Below are 20,534 nucleotides of genomic sequence, written 5' to 3' on the forward strand. Positions count from 1 at the left end.
GTGGTCGTGGTTGTTTGCGGCTAAACTTTAAAATGTTAATATTATTAAGATTGTTGTTAAGATTTATAAGTTGTAAATGAATTATGTTTGGTATGTCCTTCTGTTGTGGGAGGAACTGAGGGTTGTTATGCTTCAATGAGGGGCCCTTCCTTGACCCTTTTCCCCTTGGGCCCCCAAAGGTCCTTGAAATTCTCCTGGTGAAAACATAACCTTGTTGGTTGAGGGAAAACAAAATCTTTACACCTATTCACAATCCATTTCTGGGGCTTGAAATATATGTGACAACTGCTACTTCCTCAATAAATAAAGGCAGGAAACAATTGATTCAAAACTGTTTTCGTTGAACTTGAACCTCTCCTGGAAATATTGTTTTTAATTTCATCTCTTCTCAAATCCTCGAGACAGACATGGTTGCTTCGTGGTGTTGCAGCAGCCGCCCTCACTTGGCCACTCCTTGTGCTGTCAGGCCGGCAGGGTGGAGCTGACAGAAGTACACATGTTTTAAGCATGCTCGGATGCTTCTCCCCCTCCCTCTGTATTTCCCTCCCTCTAATGCCTGCACTGCTGAGCTGAAAAGCGAAAGAGGAGGGCCCGGTACGTGAGCCAACAATGCTTTCTTACCAATCACATGGTTTCCCCACCCTCAGCTCCCTCCCTCTGTCCCTGTCCCTGTTTACTCCCTCCCTCCGTCTCTATGCACGCCAACCAAAGAAAAAAAAGTGCAGGGAGAAAAAAAGTGATAAGCAGCAAGCAGCTTCTGGGTTTTGCTTTCAAGCGCACTCCTGCTGAAACGGTGTGAGTGAGTGTGTGTGCGAGTGTTTGTGTGTGTGTGTGTGTGCGTGGGGCGTTCACTTTTTCTCCTGCCACAGTAGCAACACTTGCAGCAGCGTCAGCCCAGGACAAAAGGCTAAACGCAGCAGAGCCACAGGAGGGGAAACTCAGGGATAGAAGCCGGCAGAGTGGCCCAGCGTGACTGCACTTCTCAGGGAGGAACTCAACCTGCATTTAGCCCTCCAGGCCGTGAAGTGGGGAAAGGACAGATCTCTGTTCACCGGCCCAGGCTGCCTGCCAGCCTCTCCTTGCCAGAGCTGAAGAGCACAGCCTGATACTGACAGTGACTTTCACTCTGTTTTTCACATACACCTCAGTCTGTGTTATTCAGCGTCTAGCCTTCTTCACCTGGACGTCCTGCCCTTCCATCCACCTGTCCTCCAAGATGTCAGAGGATGACTGCCTCTCGCCCATTGGCCTGGACTGCTGCAGTTGCTGCCTGGACCTGGCCAACGGCTGCGATGACTCCTGGTCCGGCGGTCCGGCTCAGGGCCTCCAGGGCACCAGGGGGGCCCTGCCTGGAAGCCCAACAAGCCCCAGTGTCAGTCACTTCCGCCAGCTCCGCAACCAGCTAGTGTACCAGAACCTGAACACAGACAAGCTGAACAACATCATGAGGCAGGACTCCCTGGAGTCGGTGGTTAGGGACCCATGCTACCTTTTCAACGAGGGGATCTGCAACAGCAACATTGACCAGACCATGCTGTCCATACTGCTCTTCTTTCACAGGTACGTCTGGTGTTCTCTTAACCGATGGGTACAGGCTTATCTGATAAGGCAGCAACTGAATTTAAAAGGTCTTTTTTTAGTATGTATCAGCTGAAAATTTGTCTGAACTGATGCTTGGGACATTCAGTTCCAAATCCACCTCACCTCTTATGGAACTGCACATATTGAGCATCGTCTTGCTGATATTTTGCTTCAATGAAGCAGCAATTTTGGAGACTAATCTGGTTTCTTGGATTAGCCCTTTCCTCTAAAAAGGCTGACATAAGTTTTTACTGATATGGATTCAGTAGAGGCCAGAAAGAGGCTCACCGATAATACTGTGTAAAAGCACATCTATAACTTCTACACACCATTTGATGTAAACATAGATTGGGTCAGGTTTTGTTTAATTTACTCAGGTTTACTTTGTGTTTTTTCTTACCAATATTTCAAATAAAAAGTATTTGGAATGTGCATCCAAAACAAACCACGATGCACAAACATTTATGCTGCTCACGGTGTCTCCAACATCCATGTCCGTCACGCAGCACATCTTACACGTTACATAAAGCGACATAACGCGATATGTCCATTTGCGAAACTCTATTAACATTATAAGGTGTTTTCCTTTGAGCGAGGCCAATCACTTCAAGGATGACTAATAGCTGCAAGACGTATTTTTAACTTGAAGAAAGAGATGTTGTTCTTAAATTCAGTTTCAAAGTAGAAGTGAAACATTATCAAAAGGTATTTACTTCAAAACAACACAATAGTAGAAAAACATGCCAGAGAACAGAGGTAAACAAGAACGAACCTTAATCCAAAACAACAGGTTCTCGTCATATTGTTTCAATTAAAAATAACTTTTGTTGTAAGAGGTCAATTAAAACTGGCCCAACTCCCTCTCAGCCTCCACCAAACAGTGTTTCTAAATTGGTGTTTGGCAGCTCACTTCGCACTGTATTGCGAGGAGGAGAATATCCCGCTACAAAGCTGTTGGCACTGTGATGGTTTGTTTGGCAGCTGCCGTCAAATGACTTCAGCCCTCAAATTAACAGTTACCACCCTTGCAGTCGGCAACAGTTTTTGACCGTCGCTGAACTCCTGAACCCGAGCCAGCGGGGAAGCTGTCATTACACATGGCGTGTGTGCGGTTATCGGAGCAGTATAATGTGGAGATGTTCCCGGGAAAACGTCAGATAGCCCTGCAACAACACAAAACTGTTATTGTGGCCACCTTTGAATGTCATATATTGTGGTGCTGTAGTTACCTGAGTCCATAAAACAGAGATATGTGTTAAAGGGTCATAACATATGTGTCAGACATGTAGGATAACATGGGTCTGATAATCAGGTAATAAAGGTTTTTTATGGGGTACAAAAGGAATCTTGATAAGAATTGAACTTTGGCCTGAAGCGTACATTACTTTCTTGTCAACAGGCTGTTTTCTTGACATTCACTGTACATTCAAATCAACTGACTGTTGTCTATACCCAAACTGACTCTCTATGAAGCTGTACAACTGAGCTCTTGACATATTATATTTGAAGTAAAATAATAAAAAAAAAATATATATATCAGGAAACTATGTTCGAATAATATAAAATAATTGAATAACAGTATATCAACTAAAACATTTCAAAAACTTACCAACACAAGTCCTCCCCTGGTACTGATACTTGAGAATATTTTTTCTTCTGAGTTACATGAATTAACAAATCGCACGTAAAACTAATTTCCCTCCTCGTCAGATTAATGTCTACCCTGATAAAATGTACCTGTAGTGAACATGTATATGTTATCAAGGTTTCAGTTATTTGCTGATGATATCATATCATAATGTTCTCTGGCTGAGACGTATTATCAGCACGTTATCACACTCAGACTACCCAAGAATTGCCAAGTAAGTTACATTTTAACCTGTATTAACTTGTTCTGTGCTACGGGCTATTTAAGACTCTTCTTATCGCCCAAAGTATTGATAGCTTCTACTTGATTACAGTCAATAGGAGTAAACACATTTATGGTGCAGAACACGTGATGGTTTAACTTGATTTGGTGGCTTTTGTGTGTAAAAAAGTGAATAAGTGCCAAACTCTCAGACGGATGGAAAGAGCAACAGTTTTTTTTTTTTTGTATTGTTTTAACACCTGACAAACGGCCTGAGATATTTGCAGAGCGTCCACACACTTTTCCGTCTGTTGAAGTTACACAACAGCTGTTTCAAGGCTCATTAATTTGACACCGTTTCAGCTGATATTGTTCCTGCTGATCGGAGCTGCATTATTCAACGAAGGAACAATCTGTTCCTGATTTATTTATGATAGCGAGGGCGTGTCGTTATGATTCTGTTGGATGAAGAACAACAGGTGAAGAAACTCTGAGTTCAGGACTGCCAGCTCCAACTGGCATGACCTTTGAACAAATAGAGCTTCTCAAACTAAACTTTTCTTTTGGTGCATATGAATTGTTCTCAAACTTATTGGATGTGCTAAGAGGATTTATTATTCCCTGCATTCGGTGGTTACAGTGTCCTACCTTTATTAATGACCACTGGCAGGGCTTTGCTGGAAGCTTTTCTGAACTGCTCTGATTCAGTTCTTATTCACTAACCAAGGGTTTCATGGTTGTACAGTTTTGTAGAATATTCTTATAATGGTTTTATTAGCAAACAATTCAGTGTTCAAAGTTTTCATCTTATCTGTCCAGTGTAGATGATTGAATTAGTCATAGAGCTCACATGTCACAGGCGTGAGGAAGATAATGCTATAAGTGCCAATATTTCTGACTCAGAGTCAATGTGCTCAGTCGTGTCATTGGCCAGAGGGGCCGCGCACCTGTCCGTGCCAACTGTTTGCCTGACAAATAAAAGTCTTTAGCCAGAACACTTTGTTCCTGAACCTTCCCTTCTGCAGAGGGGGAGTCACACACACCGATCATGTGGCTTCCATGCAGGGGCTTTCTCGCAGGATTAAAACATTGATTTGTGTACCCATGTGGGTTTTTCCAGCAGAAACACAAATGCACTCATTCATTCTAACGTCGACTCAAAGTCTAATCCCAGCAGTTGGGACGAGAAAGCTGCCTTGCTGAGCTGAGGATTGCAGAAGTTCATGCATTTTTCAAGTGCTCACTTCAGAAGGGCCCAGCTTCTGATGAAAGCCCTGCCGCACTTATTTACTTTGACCTCAACATGGGTGGTCATTCTACCCAGAAGCCATCACTCTCATTTGACACTCAGTATACATCAGTATGAAGCAGCGGCAGCGAACCTGTTATGTAAATGATTCAAGGGCCACAGAAATGTGCTGAGAGGAGAATTCGTCCCGTTTGAGGTAGAGCCAGGGAGCCGAGAGGGATGGGATCTGTGATTCTCACAGGATAAGACCAGAGGGAAATGTACTGATTTCCTGTGAGGCTTAGAGGGGCGACACTTGGCTGGAACGAGAGAGTCACTGTGACACACCTTCACCCCAGGCAACTACTCAGCACTTAGCAGCTAGTAAACTCCATCACCTGGCGTGGTCAAGAGGTGGGGGGGGGGGGGGGGGGGGGGGAGCCTGCAGCGATGACACATTCACATTTATCAAAAAACACTTCATGTCTGTGACCAGTCGGTCAGTCAAAACACAAAATAGAAAGAACATCAGCGGCAAAGATTAAGATTAAGATACATTTACTTGTCCCAAACACATGCACAGACATGCACAGGCACACTCATGCAGGTAGGGAAATTTAGCCTCTGCTTTTAATCCATCTGGTGAAGGACAGACAGAGCAGTGAGCAACCATGTACGGCGCACGGGTAGCAGATGTTGGGGGAGTAAGGTGCCTTGCTCAGGGGCACTAGACAGGGTAGGGAGAATCCTCCTGGATTTTTGGACAGATCAATCCTGGTTCGCCTTTTTGTTGTTTCTCCGTGGAGTCGAACCAGAGACGAACCACTAGTCCACCGCCTCTCCAGAAGATGCAACATAGTGTCAAAGACGGGACCGAGCTGAGCAGGAGTTTGCACCATTCATCTGGAAGCACTCCAAAGACAAATCTGCTCTTAGACTAAGTTTAATTTGCGGCTCCGACTTGAATGTTTGTCCTTCTGACAATTCTGCTCTGGCAACCATGGGCGTCATAACAATGTTAAAGGTCGGACTTCGGAATGGGATGACCACTGGCCTTTGGCTATGGCCCAGTTAACTACTGAGCATGACCTCGGCCCTCCCATGATTGAGTGGAGACAGACTCCAGCTGTGTCAGAGACCCCACTGGTTTCTAAATCTCCACTTTGTGAATCCAAGTGTAAACCGCAAAGTAGCTTTGCCCCATATATACATGTTTTTTCTGAGTGGAGACCTATGTTCAGTGATCGAGTGTGGAAAGGTTATTGAAAGTGTCCCTGCCACGTGTACAAAATGTCCTTGGGTTAAATACTGAACATCAATGGCGTCTTATAGAAAAAGGTTTTTCGAGTGGTCATCAAGACTAAAAAGCTCAATATAAAAAAAAGATAATTTACAACATCCGGAAATCCATACAAATGTATATTTAATTATCCTTAAAACTATGACTATCAATGGAGTTTTTTTCTAACTCAATGTCAGATTAGGGCCGACATCCACACTACTAAGTGTTTTCATTTCGAACTCGACCTCTCTCCACAAAAGCATTTTGGCTCTGTAACAGTATTAATCCCTGTCTATACTACCAGACCTGTAAATGCACATTAAGTGACCACTCACGTTCACCCAATGTAGCGCTGAATACATTGCATTAACAGGATCTATAGAAGTTTGCTGCAGTGATTTAGCTTGTTTCCTACGCATATGAGCAGTTGTATAATCGGCGAAAACAACAGGGTCAGCAATATGCCTGTAATTGATTATCCATGTTGGTTCGCCTATCAGTGTTTTCTTGTGGAGGAGGTCATCAGCGCCTGATAAATCAACGAAGACGAAGGTGTCTGCAGCGTCATTTCAAAACTTCTCCGTTGTGTCGGCTCTAAAACAAATTCAGTTTCACATTTAAGCATCAGTGCATGACAGTGGACGAATTATCTGCAGCACAGAATAATAGCATACAATAAAATACATTGAATATTCCTGGAGATTGACCGGTTAAGTTAATTTACATGTCTGATGCACCTGATAACATGATCTATCAGTCCTACCTGCCCAGACACTGACGGCTTGGATTTGCATAGCATACTCATCACAAAGGCAACACACACACACACACACACACATACACAGGGAGGACTCACTCAGAGAGAATGGTGCACCCTGCCTCTGGATGTTTTGTTGTGAATAAATGCTTTCGAGATTTTTCTCGAAACACGTGGGAGGGAGAGAGGAAAAACAAAGGTGCTGAGTCACATCTGGACTTGCAAAAACTGTGGGTAAATACCATCTGGCTGTTCCTCCCACCACCAACCCTGGGTGTATACTGACTTATACAGATCACATTGTGTAACAATAGAAGCAGATAAATCAGTCAGGAATGTAAAGCTGTAGGATAAAGACAACTAAACACTGTTTCCTCTGTATTATTTAACCTCTGTAAGATTTTACGGGCCAATTCTAAAGAATGGGGAAAAAAACAGCATTCCACACACATACAGCACAATTAAAGCAGTATTGTGTCTGTATTTTTATAAGAAGGCTGCTGCAGGCTGTAGCATGCATTGGTATCAGATTGAATATGACTAATGCAACAGTGCTGAAATTCAAATGTCTTATCCCTTCCACTGCTACAAAGAAATTCACAGGAGAGAAAAGTGCGGTCTTGAGTCCTGCATAAATACAACACAATCATTATGAGGTGAAAGACATATGCTGAGTTTGATACGTTTGCTGTGATGGTCTCTCCCAGTTGTCTGCCCCACATGAAAGCTTTGAAAATGTCAGACACATCCCTGCCGACCACAGAACCTGTATCCAATTACATTTCATTCATTTTTTTTTTTGCCGCCGCCGCTGAAATAAACAATACTGTGTAATTGCGTGTCTCTTGTCAAAAGAAAATACTACGTGTCCTACAGAAGTTTGAGGAGAGTTACATAACTACACGGATTGCAGGTGGCAGGGGGAGGACGGATGTAAACAAAAGTCGGGAGATTAGTTGGGAGAAGGCGAGGGGAAGGATGTCGGGGTGAGTCACAGATCCATGTCCAGGCGAGTCTTGCCGAGCCAATCCCTGACAAACAAAGGGCACGGAGGCGAGGTCTGAGCAATGTCAGGCCAGAGGGAGGGAGAGAGAGAGTCAGAGGTAGACTAACAGCCAGACAGGAGGGAGGCGCAAAGACAACACATAGACAGGAGCTGACAAAAATAGTGTGCTGTTGACACTTGTAGTCGGACTCTAAGATATAGGTGGACGGCAGTTGTCTTTGTGCGGCTAGAGGAAGTGATTCTTTGTCTGTGGGAGGATGTAAAGAGCCATGAAAAGTGCGTTTAAAGGCTGTTTTTATGGGTTTCCTCAACAGCCAGACTTCAAACACTTCAGTGTTGAAAAGAGACAGTCGGAGAGCGAGAGATAATTAACATTGATGAAAAAACATTGGGTTTTCTAAAACGTGCAGGTACATATTTGGTGATTTTGCACCACGAATGAGTCCTGTGCCTGATTCTCATCACTGTGGGACCAATTTAAAGAGGGATGGACAATAACGGCTTTTGAATGGGTCTCTTGAGTTACTGACTTGTTGTGTTGTCACAGTGTGAATGGGTTGCCCTTGGTGCTGTGCCCGAAGATTGCCTGGAGACTCATTTGAATGGTCTGTGTGCAAGTGCTACGTGTGTGTGTAGATGTGCATGAAAGTCCCTGTATGTGGTCCCTTTTAGAGCTCCTCTATTGGCTCGACCGTCTCTGCTGTCCAAGCGGTTGATGGTGCACACTGTTAGTTCCCAATCACACACATTTAACTGACAAACTCACACACAAACAGACACACACAATGAATGCCATTATTTCCACCGACTCCAGCAGACAGAGGTCTACAGACACACCCTGTACCGCAGCTGATACAATTACCTGTGTTCAGTCTTTATCATCACAGTGTGGTTACTTCACTCGTCCAACAACTTCATGTCAAACATACCATGCAGTGAAGTACACCTTTGCACAGGCCGACATATTAATGAACACTGGCACTTCCTTATTTTGAGATCATCATATACACCTGATGACAGAAAATAGTCGTTTGCAGCTTATAGCTAGACATACTCCCTCAGAATTAAATATTTCATCTTCAAAACTTTGAAACCTTGACATTATTTTAGGCTTTTTTATGTTTTGGGCCATTTTCATCATATTTGGTCAAAAAGCACAAGTTTGAAGTGAGAAGTTAGACCAGAGAACGACACGTAGAAGAATAGTATATGTTTTCAAAAATGTCTGGTCTTTTAATGGGAATTGTAGGTAATATTGAATATTTTTAATATAATATTATAAAATATTTATATAATATTTTTTTACAAAAGTATTACCCTTTAAGGTTTAGTTGAAAAGGCTCCATCACAACTTAAATAGCAAATCTATTTACATTTATTTTGTTTGAAATAATTCTCGGAATCTTTTAATCAGCCTATCTTATTTAATAACAGCCATAAGGCCCTGGGATTAGAAAATTGTCTGTGTGTCTGTCTGGTAGACAAGACACACACCCCTTGGCAACACAAACACTCACACACAAACATGAAGACATGCACACTAGGTGAGGTAAAGGTGACCCACAGCATTATGTTGTTGTTGACACATCACCACAGCTGAATCCGGCTAAGCTCTTTTGTCCTGTGTGACAGACAGTGGAGATACAGTATGTTCCAGAGGTGGATTAGACGCCTATAAGAAACATGTCAAGGTTGTCATCTGAATCAAATCCTCGAGATCAGAGTGTGTCGGAAAAAGTCTTTGTGAGGCATAAGAGGGGATTGATCACGGTCGGTTTATTTAATTAACTTAAATTCATATTGTATGGCACTCCCTTATTTTGAATAGAAAACATATTAGATAAACATGTAAGAGAAATATGCTTTCAACATTCCAACATTGCTTGTAACGGGAAGAAAACTCACTTAGATGTCATCGACAAATATTTCTATGAAAAAAAAAAGAATTCTTATATACGGGGAAAAAAGTCATAATTTAACAAGAATTGTAACTATATTCTGTTGAGTTTTTGCTTCTTATAAAATCAATATAACAGACTTTGAAATTATTATTATTTAGTAGTAAAGAAAAGACTAAAGTAATTAACTGAAAGTGAAAATGAAATCTGCCCTATGGGCAATTCGCTCATTGATTTATAACTATGTCAGGATTGCTTTGCTATGGCCCTAAACCATAATTTAGTGCTGTCATCATGTAGCAATATGTTAACAGAGTACTGGAGCTTCAGCCTCTAAACACCAATTTTGAAACGCTGAAGCTGTCCTAAAACAAACAAGAATAAATAAGAAGAATAAATATCAAATCAATAATAATTACATGGTTCTCCACCAAACACAGTCACCTGTAAGAAGGGTGTGGAACGTACAAATTGGGAAATATTTCAACAACAAAAGGAAGGAAGTGTTCTTACAAAAATGATCCAACAAATACTTCAAAAGAGAGAAGTAGCACCACCCATCCATTAAAATCCTTTCATGCTTCTTGTTTATGCAAGTCTCTTTGGCCTTTCCTGGTATATTTGAAACAACTATCCTCCCTTTTCTTTATCCTCGTTTTCTTTTTATTCTTTCTTCATTCTCTCTTTCTCCATCCCTTCACCTCACTTGCTCTAGTTGGCAGCAGTTGGACTTACATAAGGGGCGTTGGACTGACCAAAGCTCTCTCTCACTGCCTTATCTGTTTGGACCATGGCTATGGCGCCTATCTAGATAATAAGGCAGCCTGTCAACACTTGCCATCACGCACATATATACACACCCACACAGACACACACAAAGCCCTGGATGTGACTGTGAGTAATTAAATATCAAACAGTCTATGTATTATAATTACACTCTTTTAATAGACATTAGACAGTCATACCGCTTGCATGACCCCTGATATTATTAATATTATATTTGGGTTGATGTACGTTAGCTGGCTATTTCCATCAGACTGCAGTTTGCACACAACAACATGCTGTACTACAGTGTTAGTCCGATAATGGAAAGTATGTGTGTTGTCTAGAGTTCATGGTCTGGATGAAGAGAAGCTGAAATGATGCTGTGATTAGACTTGCACCACCCAGGCTGAGCGGTGCGAGCTGCCGGCTGGAGAGCAATACAAATTTCATCCAGTCCTATTTTCATTACCTCGGGATCCCCGCTCGTTCTCCGACTGCATGACGAGTGAGAGTGTGGTAACTTAGCCTGCCACTGAAGGCCAAGTTCAAGTTTGGCTGAGATGTGGAAACACAATCTTTTCCGGACTGTATCTTTCTGCAGATCCATGGGGATTAAAGTAAATTTAGCAACTGACTGTGTCAAAGCTTGACTGTGATTTTGTGTCCAAATTGAAACAGCTTGAATAAAAAAAAACTGGAATTCTGGTGGATATGTAACTATTCTTTGCCTGGCAGCATCCTCTAAAGGACTGGCATACCCACCATTCATTTTCAAATTCATTCCGAGGCTTTTTCCATCTGTGTCTCCCTGGACGACTGTTTTATAATCCCGAGCGCAGTTATCCCACACTGAATCTTTCTCTTTCTTACCACAATAGTCTGAAGCACAACACAGCCAGACACTGCTTTTGTGGAGTGGGTTTCAGCCAAGCCTATCATTAGCCTGGTCATTATTCACACACAGGTTGGGTACATCATGTACCTAAAGTGTACGTGCACACATACACCCACGCAAACACACACACACACAAGGAAGAGTAACAAAACTATAAAGAATGGAAATTAGGATGCACTTCAGAACCCACCTTGCCTCAGCTCAAAACACATGCAAATGTGTCCACAACCCTTCATCCCAAGAACACAGACGCACACACACACACAAAGGTTCTTACACAAACACTCTCAAGATGTCTTGTACTCTGCACGACATGCCGATCAGTATTAGAAAACACTTTAGCAACGGATTTTGTCACAGCCCATTACTGAGAAATGAAAAAGAGTCACTGGGAAAGACCACAGTTAGTTCTCAGAGCTCCTGCAGGTCATGAGATCACGCTTTTGAGTACACAGGAAAGCACCGCAACCAGTCACATGATCTGTTGTTGAATGTAGTGGTCATCTGCAGACTGACAACATACTTTTTACACTTACTCACTACTAAACAAGTTTGAACTATTTGGGATGGATGGGTGATTTTTGGCTGTCACCGTTTTCCGAGCATGACTTTCCTGCCATGCGATTGGACAAATAGTAATGAGGTTGGTATAAAAGGCAAAATAGGAAACAGTTTGGGTCAGAGAGTTCATGTCAAACACAGTTAAGCAACATCAATAAACGTATAAATAGATTAATACTTGAGTCACTGGCATCTACTTCCCATTACAAAATCACACTGGTAAGTTACTCCACAGTATCTGAGTGGAGATTAGCATATAGGTGAGTTAAAGACTTATTTGCATAATCTTGAAAGACACCCTTACAACACCCACCCAAACTCTGGGAACTTTTGTGTTTCACTGACATCTGTAATTGCATCATTAAATCGGGCCTTTGCACAACATTGACAGTATATGAAAAAACAAGCGAGCGAGAGACTTCAACATTCAAGCTGGGAAACTGAGTGGGAGACGTGTTGGGCAACCTGCTGTTGCTTTGGTGCAACGGGTTTGTTGCACCAGATGAATTGTGGTATGCAATAAATTTCATTGCTAAATCAAGAAAGCCTTTTTTTCCCCCGTAAGGCAAAAGCAGAGGTTGGCAGAAAACTGAATGTCATCTAGCTGCCATCCTGAGTTAACGTTTACAGTATACATTCTCTGAAAAGGCTAAATGACTGGCAAATCCCCATGAACTATAATCAAACTTTGACTGCACAGTTTCCTGTTTCTTACTGGGGCTTCCAAGTTTCCAAACTCTCATTGGCTTTAAATGTCCCTGCAGTAATGGGAAAAAAACAGAAGAGTAGTGAATGAGAAAGAAAAAAGGAAGACGCTGAAAGATAGAACCGTTCAGCTTGACTCTTGATTTACTGGTTGATTGCGTTTCAACCCTCACCTATGGGCGCAAGCTCAATCAGACAAATTAAGTTTTCTCCGTCAGGTTGCTGGGATCAGCCTTAGAGATAGGGTGAGCAATTCAGACATACAGAGCCCAGGGTAGACCTGCTGCTCCTTCAAGTAGAAAGGGAACATTGGAGGTGGTTCGTGCATCTAATCAGGAGGCCTCCAGGACGCATTCCACTGGAGGTTTACTGGGCTCACACAGCCAGGACTGAGGTAGACCCAGAACTCGCTGAAGGGATTATATTGGGGGGTGGCTGGGGAGAGGGATGTCCAGGGATACCCCACTTGGTCGGCTACTTCCGCAACCTCAGCACGGATAAGGGGCAAAGAAGAAAAAAAACTCAAAATGCAAATTGTTCCTCGTTGATAACAATAGAGGAATTGCAGTGAGTCAAGGATCATGAAAAGATAGTGCTGATTATATCAGCGTTTATTAAGCGTACAGTTCTACAAAACTAAAAGCAGAAGCTTGCAGGGCTGAGGACCAGATTGGTTCCACTGGCAGGCAACAGCAGCCGTGGAAGGAAAACGTGGACCTGTCCTGCCAGGCTCTTTTTCTCTGGATAACTTTATGGCAGACGAGAGCCTGCAAGAGGAAAAATAAACGCCTGTGCTAAGTTTCAGTGAGTCTGTGATTGTTCCTGGTCATTGCCCAGCTGAGAGACAGTGCGAGGCTCTAGTAAATGAGCAAAAATAACAAGATGTGTCCTGTCCAAGGCCTAACTTGTGCCTTTGTGTCACTAAGTGTATGAGAGGCATGTCGTACCAACCGGGCAGCCTGCGGTGGTCGAATCTGATGGGGGCATTATGCTTCCCTCTGCCCAGCCATCTTACTGTGCCATCGCAATTAGCACGAGTGAAATTAAATGACCTCCGTCTGCATTCCTTCCAGTATGCTGTCATGGAGCACAGTGACTCACAGACACGTCGTTATGTTCGCATGCTGTGGTGTGTTTACACAGTCTGGGATTGAGCTAAACAACAGCCACCCGAAATAATGTAGATGCTTTTGCAGCAAACAAACACATGCAGTGCCGATGCTGGGCTGAGGAAGCAGCGAGGTCCCTGCCAAGAAAGTGTACGAGCCCGGGAGGAATGTTGACAAATGCCTGAAATGTCCTCTCCCTCCCTTTCCTCATTTGTTCTTCCAAAATCGAGTACCAAAAAAAACCCAACAACCTAATTCCATCCAGACAACCATCAACAACTCGGACAAGAGTCTGTCAGGGGGCTGCAAACAAAGACCGATTTCACACTGGCCTGAATGCAAGGTGTTATAACATGGAAGCGGAGCCTGCAGTGTTCTGACAGAGGGAGAGAGAGGAAAGAGGGAAATGTATGTAACACTCCGAGTCTCAACCCTTCTCAAAGGTCAGTCGGGGTCAAGATTTTTTTTTGGGGCGTCAGTAGGTGCATCTCCTGCTAAGAGCTCGAACTCAGCTGGGGGACTGATAGTTGACCTGATGGTTGACATATTCTTAAAAGCTCTGTGCTCAGCAATTATCAAACCGAGCAACTGAAGAGGAGAACATTTCTAAGCAAATCAATTCCAAATGGAAAAAACATATTGAAAGAAACAAGAAATTATGTTTTTTTAAATGAGACTACCTTGTTAATGGGGAGTTTGTTTAAAGGAGCCCCTGGCATTATGAATCCTTTTCCTTGCTGCCATAAGTGGAGGCTCACATTTACAGGAATTTAACAGGAAATCATAATCATCTGTGTGCTGCATGACTCTTTTCCTCTCTTCACATTTCCATCTGCCTTCTCCACTCACCCTTGCACTGCTCAACCCTAACATGTTTGCTGAACCATCAGCCTCGGGCTTGTTAAGCATAGTTCACACGTTGCTCCACTGTAGGCTGCAGTCATATGCAGGATCAAGTTGTGTTGGAGGGAAAATGGTGCACATACACAATAAAGCTGTTACGAAACAGCGCGCATAGTTTGTTTTTCTTCTGTTGGTCCTTTATTTAGCAAACAGTGGCTGCAGGAAGGACATATCTCTCCAATAAAGCTAATCTACAACATATGTGGTGCAATTTTACAACCATGAAAAAATGGAACAACCACAATACCATCAAACAACCCAGTTTGCAGCGTATGGGCAACAGATAAGTCAAGGTTCCAACAGTCCAGTCATCAATGATCTGTAGGTTTCATCTAGATTCCGAGACAGAGGCCTGTTCTCACCAGAGGTTACATAACAAACTGAGCCAACAAGTTAGCAAAACACTGGTGATCAGTAAATGTCTTTTCAGGGATGTTAGTGGTTAGATGAAGTTGTTTGCTGTATTTCTTGTGCACTTTTTATCCATACCTCCCAAATGCCCGCTGGAGGGAAAGGGCGCTATTCTTGGGAAATTCAGAGAAACGCCCTGATTAAAGAAAACACAAACAAAAAAGTCGCCCATTGTTGAGGGTTGATATAAAAGAGGGGAAAAAAACCTGGAGACTAGCAGGATACTTCCTCCTTTTCATATTCAAATCAGCTTTCTAGAACAGAGTCAGACATTGCAGTACTCGTCCCTTCTGCAATATTAAGTCTCATAACATCTGTATCATTGTGTTGAAAACAGCGTCGCTTGGCTCCTCTCACAGGTCTTGTCTCTGGTGCTCACTCTCATTTCACCTTCCTAACTGACATTTGCATTTTATGGAACCACAATAGTTAAATGTGGATGGTCAACTTCCTGCAAGCGTTTTCATTTGTGTAACTTTTTGGATTGAAGATAATGAAATGAGTACCTCCTACTGAAAAAGCACAAATTATTCCAATACACTGATTTATCTGATATATAACTTATTCTGTATCTATAAACATACAAGAATATACACATGTATCTGTTTTATAGCTTATGATGAATAGATAACCTAGTTCTACAGTTTGAATCAGATCAATATTATTCCTTGGCAAGAAACCTAATTTGAATACAGTGTTAAACAATTATCAAAGGATTTAATTGCTTAGTGTTGTTTTGTTGACATTTTTATTCACTTATTTCTTCATAAAAAGCCATAATTACTACAAGGTCAAATCTGTTGTACAGGCAATTAAAAAAGAAAAATGTATTCAGTGAACTATTGTTGAGGATATAATGAAGCCAGAGTTTGAATCATCTAAACATGGCAACAGGTCAACTTTGATGCAATTAAACAGTCAGCTATAGCATTTTACTTTACTAGTTTATTACTACACTGGTAATTCTCCTGTTTTCACATTTTTTCTGTGGAAGCTTTGTTTGTTATATTCAGATTTTTGATTCAGATTTCCACTTGACAGTCTAACCCAGCCTAACCACTTGCTGTCACACACACTATGAGACGTGCAGCAGGACAGATTACAGACTCAGACTCTGCCTATTACCTTGATACCATGATAAGTGGCTAACATGTTTTGCAGATGTCAGCACTGCTACTCCTGCAAAACATCCGAATGAGCAAGTTTCAGGATGTGTCATCTTAGAAACAGGTGGGGGTTTGATCTGGTATATCTATTATTTAACTTTTAAAGGGTCTGACACAAATACTTGAGGATACTGTCATTTGTGTCCTTGATATTGTTCCTAGAGATAATAATATTCACTTTGAAAGTTGTATTTAGTTTGATCAGATCACGCGCAGCAGCATTTTCCTAATCCACGACAGGTAATGATCCACAAACAACATTTCAATTTTCACGCCATTGTCATTTAAGACTCTATTGTACTTTTGTTTTCTCCAGCTCAACAACAAGCTCCTCCCCTCGTGTCTCAAGGTAACCACGTTTTTTTGACAGTTTACTTAAAGAACTGGGAGTACAGCCAATGTTCAGGCAGTTCAGGCAGTGTTTCCTCCTATCAGAGGAAACACTGCCTAACAACAGCTGTGAAAGCCCTCTCCCCCTCCCTCCCCCCTCTATCTCTCTCCTCGTCCTCTTCTTTTCTCTTCCTCATTTTTGAATTTTCCTGTTTTGGCGTGAGCTCTCCGCTCAGTCTTTGATACAAAGCGAGGGGCTGCCCTCGGGGACGGCGAGCGCAGACGCAGAGTATCCGGTGAACTGTGCTCTGATGAAAGCAGATACCACAGATTCTTGTTATTGTGATCATTTGGGCTTTGATGGCTCGGAACACTTTTTTTGGGGAAATCATGACATTATAGGAAATATGTTGTGGTAACTACACAGCGTCCTTCTGGCTCGAACAGGAGGAATATTGCCTCAAAATGTGGTTAGCTGTATTTCAATGTGAAAGGAAATAATCTTGCGACACTTCCTTAATTTCAAAAATAGCCTGAACGCAGATCATTTATCATAAATAAGCTTCTGTGTATTTATACGTGTATACGTGTGGGTCTTTTCTCACAAGAGTAGACACCTATAATCAGTCTAATTTACACTTGCAGCACTGCAGACGATAATAAGACACTTTGTTCCTATTTCCTTGCTTTATGATGTTTTACAACATGAAGTAAGGTACATGACGACATCACTGGGAGTTCACCTTTACTCAGAGCACAGCCCAGACATGGGACCACTCACTGTGCACAAGGCTGTTGTTTTCACTGGGACTCCTCCCACCCGGCGTCAGATACTGTTCACGATACAAACACAGAGCTCAGTCTCACTCCCTTGTGCACGCCCCAATCACAAAAAAATGTATGCTGCATTGGCAACACCTGAGCTGAGAATAAGCGAGCGCGTACCAGACAACAAGGAATGTGAAACAGGTCAGAGACAGGATGATTTGCCTCGAGGGAAGCATTCTGGGTTAGGCTGCTCTGAAGCCTGTCAGTCAGAGATGAGTTACTGCTCAGAGACACTGTGAATAAAAAAAAAAAAAACAGGAAGAACAATATAGCTGTTTGAGGAGGAGGCATGCAGCATGTAAAGAGAAGAAGAAGGAGTAGAAGAGGAGGAGGAGGAGGAGGCGGGGGAGCAAACCAAGACAGCACAAACAAAAGACCCCGGATGACACAGAGAGCAGACACATGACTGTGCACAAGGTGGCAGGCAAGACACAGAAGTTGCACAGCCAAATCAGCCATTATATCAATGAAATGTACACAAGAAAAAAACAAGGGGCATTTACTCATACTATTGCTGTTATGGTTTTATGGGGGGGGGGTATCCTCGTAGTAAACACTGGCAGCTGCCTCGCAGGCGCCACACTCCTGCCTTTGTGGTTGGACTATAATTATAGTTTTACCAAGGAAGAACATCACAGTCATTAAACTGGTCTGAAGAAGTCACATAGAAAACAAAATACAATGAGTCTGCATTTTTACCTTATCGCGTGCAGTCTACTGGGTGTGTGCATGAGTGCATACAGGTCAGGAGTTATCCACTGGGTGTGGGAAACTTCTGGAATAGTTCCTCAAAACTGCTCAGACAGCTGAACAGACATCAGTTTCATTTTACAATTCTTATGTTAATTTACCGTAATAACAATGGAGACCACATGCTGACATAATACCGCTTTCACATGACGAGAATCTACTGAGATAGATGGAAATCTTACACTGAGCCAATATAATGAAAGGACACAAGATCTGAGCTGTATTTACTTGACATGGTCACTGGTCTTCCCAGAAATGTGAATTCAATAAGCCACTTTGTGCAGGGGCCCAGGAGTTCAAATCACAAAACAATGACAAAGCACAAAGTACAATGGCAAATAAAAACAACATAACTTTTCCAGGAGCCTTCACCGCTATTGTGTTTTGTAATTTGGACTTCAGGGTAACTGAAACGTATCTGTTCGTATTGAAACCTTACAGTTGGCTGGACTGAAGGATAGATGTAGATTATAGCACCTATGTGTCTGATAAACATCATGCCACATTCTTGCTCTTCATGCAGGAACAACAAAGCTACGCCTGGCATATTTCTCCTGTTTCATGATGCAGCACAGCCTGCTCTTGTGTTCTTACAGTATCCAAGCCAAAGACCATCCTGGATCAGATCGCTGCTCTGCAGAGCAACGCCTGAGTGTTTGACCTCCCTGACCTCCCCTAGTCCTCTCTGATTAGTTGCGATCGCTATCCAGGGAACACTTTTGAATACTGTGTTACTAACTAACACGTAATTGCATCATAAACTCCCCGACATTCCTCCCTCAGCACCTTGCTGTGCTGATAAGCCGAGACATGACAATGCCGGTGAGAACCTCTTCCATCAGGAACTGGTGTGATTAGGGCACATGAACAAGGTGATGGCTAACTGGCTCCCAAACAGCGCTTACACGGATAATCTGTCCATCTTGAAAACATCACAGGGCTCAGAGGTCAGATCTGATTAGAAATGTTTTTACGTCAGCCTCAGATTTCTTTCCATCAGATCTCAAACCAAGCAATCATTATCGACTCGCTCTATTGTCTACCACTTTTTAAATCGTTTTTATTTTGACTGATGCCACTGAATGGCATTTTAGAATTGAGTTTGACACTTTTTCTTGTTCCTATCCTCTTGCAGGCGTAATCTTGAAATCTCTTCGAACATTTCTGTCTAAAGTGTCTTTAATCCAGTATGGAAAAGAGCTCAGTCCTACGAAAGGTGTAAAGTTGATAAATAATCTCTCGGTTTCAGTGTCGTAAGAATGTGAGCAGTCGCCTGCCAAGCACTGTAATTCTACACGTCCAGCAAGGGACAAAACCACAGTGTGTACCGCTTGTGCGTGCTTGCTGGTATGCATTTGTGTGTGTGTGTGTGTGTGTTTGAGCTTTTCTGCATAGGTAGGTGGCTTCTAAAATTGTTTGCATACTGTATATGCATGACAATTTCTGTGACTGTGTGCCTACGTGCCTTATTGCGTGTTGTTGTCCCCGCTTGAACGCAAACCTGTAGACGAGTGCGATTGTGTACCTGTCGCTTGGATGCCAGGCAGATACCAGAGAGCTCTTTGGTTTCATCAGTGAACTTTGGACCTCTTGAGGACAGGCTGGAAGCCGGCCTGTGCAAACGGCATTGTTTACCCTGGCTTTTATACAATGACTGGTACGGCAGATAACATGTGGCTGTGCTGCTTCCAGACCGGGAAAATTACAGCTCCAAAAGGCTAGTTTGCCTCGTGTACTCAGACCAGGCTCAAGTTCAAGGCGCTTCGAGTGGAAGTTTTTCCTGTTTGTTTCTGGGTGGAGAGCTTGAACCTCAACTTTGCTGTCAGACTATCATCTGCTGTAAAAGCCTCAAGTTGAATGGAAATGTGTGAAGTCGATGCTAAATGCAAGATACAAGTTTGATGGTGTATCAACATGTGTTTGTATTTTCAAAGCAGCAAACAAAATATTCCCCTTGAAACTCGTCACAACCACAAAAACCTCCTTTGGTTTTGAAAAATGCAAGGTAGACACACCATCAGTGGGGTTTTCAGCGACTACAGCACAACATACCAGCGGCTGTTTGCAGAAAGGTGTTCTCAAGAAGGATTCATGAGGAAAAGACAAGCTCTCCTCGTTTGTTTTCTCACACTCACGGTTCGAAGTAGCCTAAACAACACCAGGCATCTCTAAACTCCGTGAATAATATGTGTTATTATGATATTTAGATGCTTTATACTCATTGTGTAATTGTCTATGTAATGCATTTGTCAGCAAATATCCTGAAGTCGAGTCTCTGTTCCTTCCTTCTGGACCCTGACGCACGTCTGCCAATAAACTGTGACCAAACAAAAACAACGAACAACTCTCAAATGACCAATCAGGGAAGCTTCTAAGACTTACATCTCTGACCGAGGCATTTTGGCCTTTTTGAAGGCAGGATAGGCTGGGGTTCCTGTCAACTCCCAGGGCTGGATATCACTCTGTTCCCAGTTTATTTGGATCACACAGCGGCTTTTGATACTGATCCT

At 42.7% G+C, this 20,534-nt stretch overlaps 1 protein-coding gene across 2 annotated transcripts in view; it reads left to right on the forward strand.

Annotated features, from left to right (window-relative positions):
* The first annotated feature begins 695 nt into the window (after positions 1-695).
* Positions 696-20,534, forward strand: part of tsc22d3 (TSC22 domain family, member 3) — a 35,270-nt gene continuing 15,431 nt past the window's right edge. Inside the window, exons 1-2 of one of the 2 annotated variants that reach the window (XM_053429634.1) lie at positions 696-1,560; positions 16,433-16,465. In XM_053429634.1, coding sequence (XP_053285609.1) covers positions 1,217-1,560; positions 16,433-16,465 — 377 coding nt within the window. In that variant the 5' untranslated portion in view covers positions 696-1,216. The remainder of the gene's footprint in view (positions 1,561-16,432; positions 16,466-20,534) is intronic. The other variant, XM_053429635.1, reaches the window with a different exon arrangement.

The sequence above is a fragment of the Pleuronectes platessa genome, chromosome 8 (genome assembly GCF_947347685.1).
Source record: "Pleuronectes platessa chromosome 8, fPlePla1.1, whole genome shotgun sequence".
Classification (NCBI taxonomy): Eukaryota; Metazoa; Chordata; class Actinopteri; order Pleuronectiformes; family Pleuronectidae; genus Pleuronectes; species Pleuronectes platessa.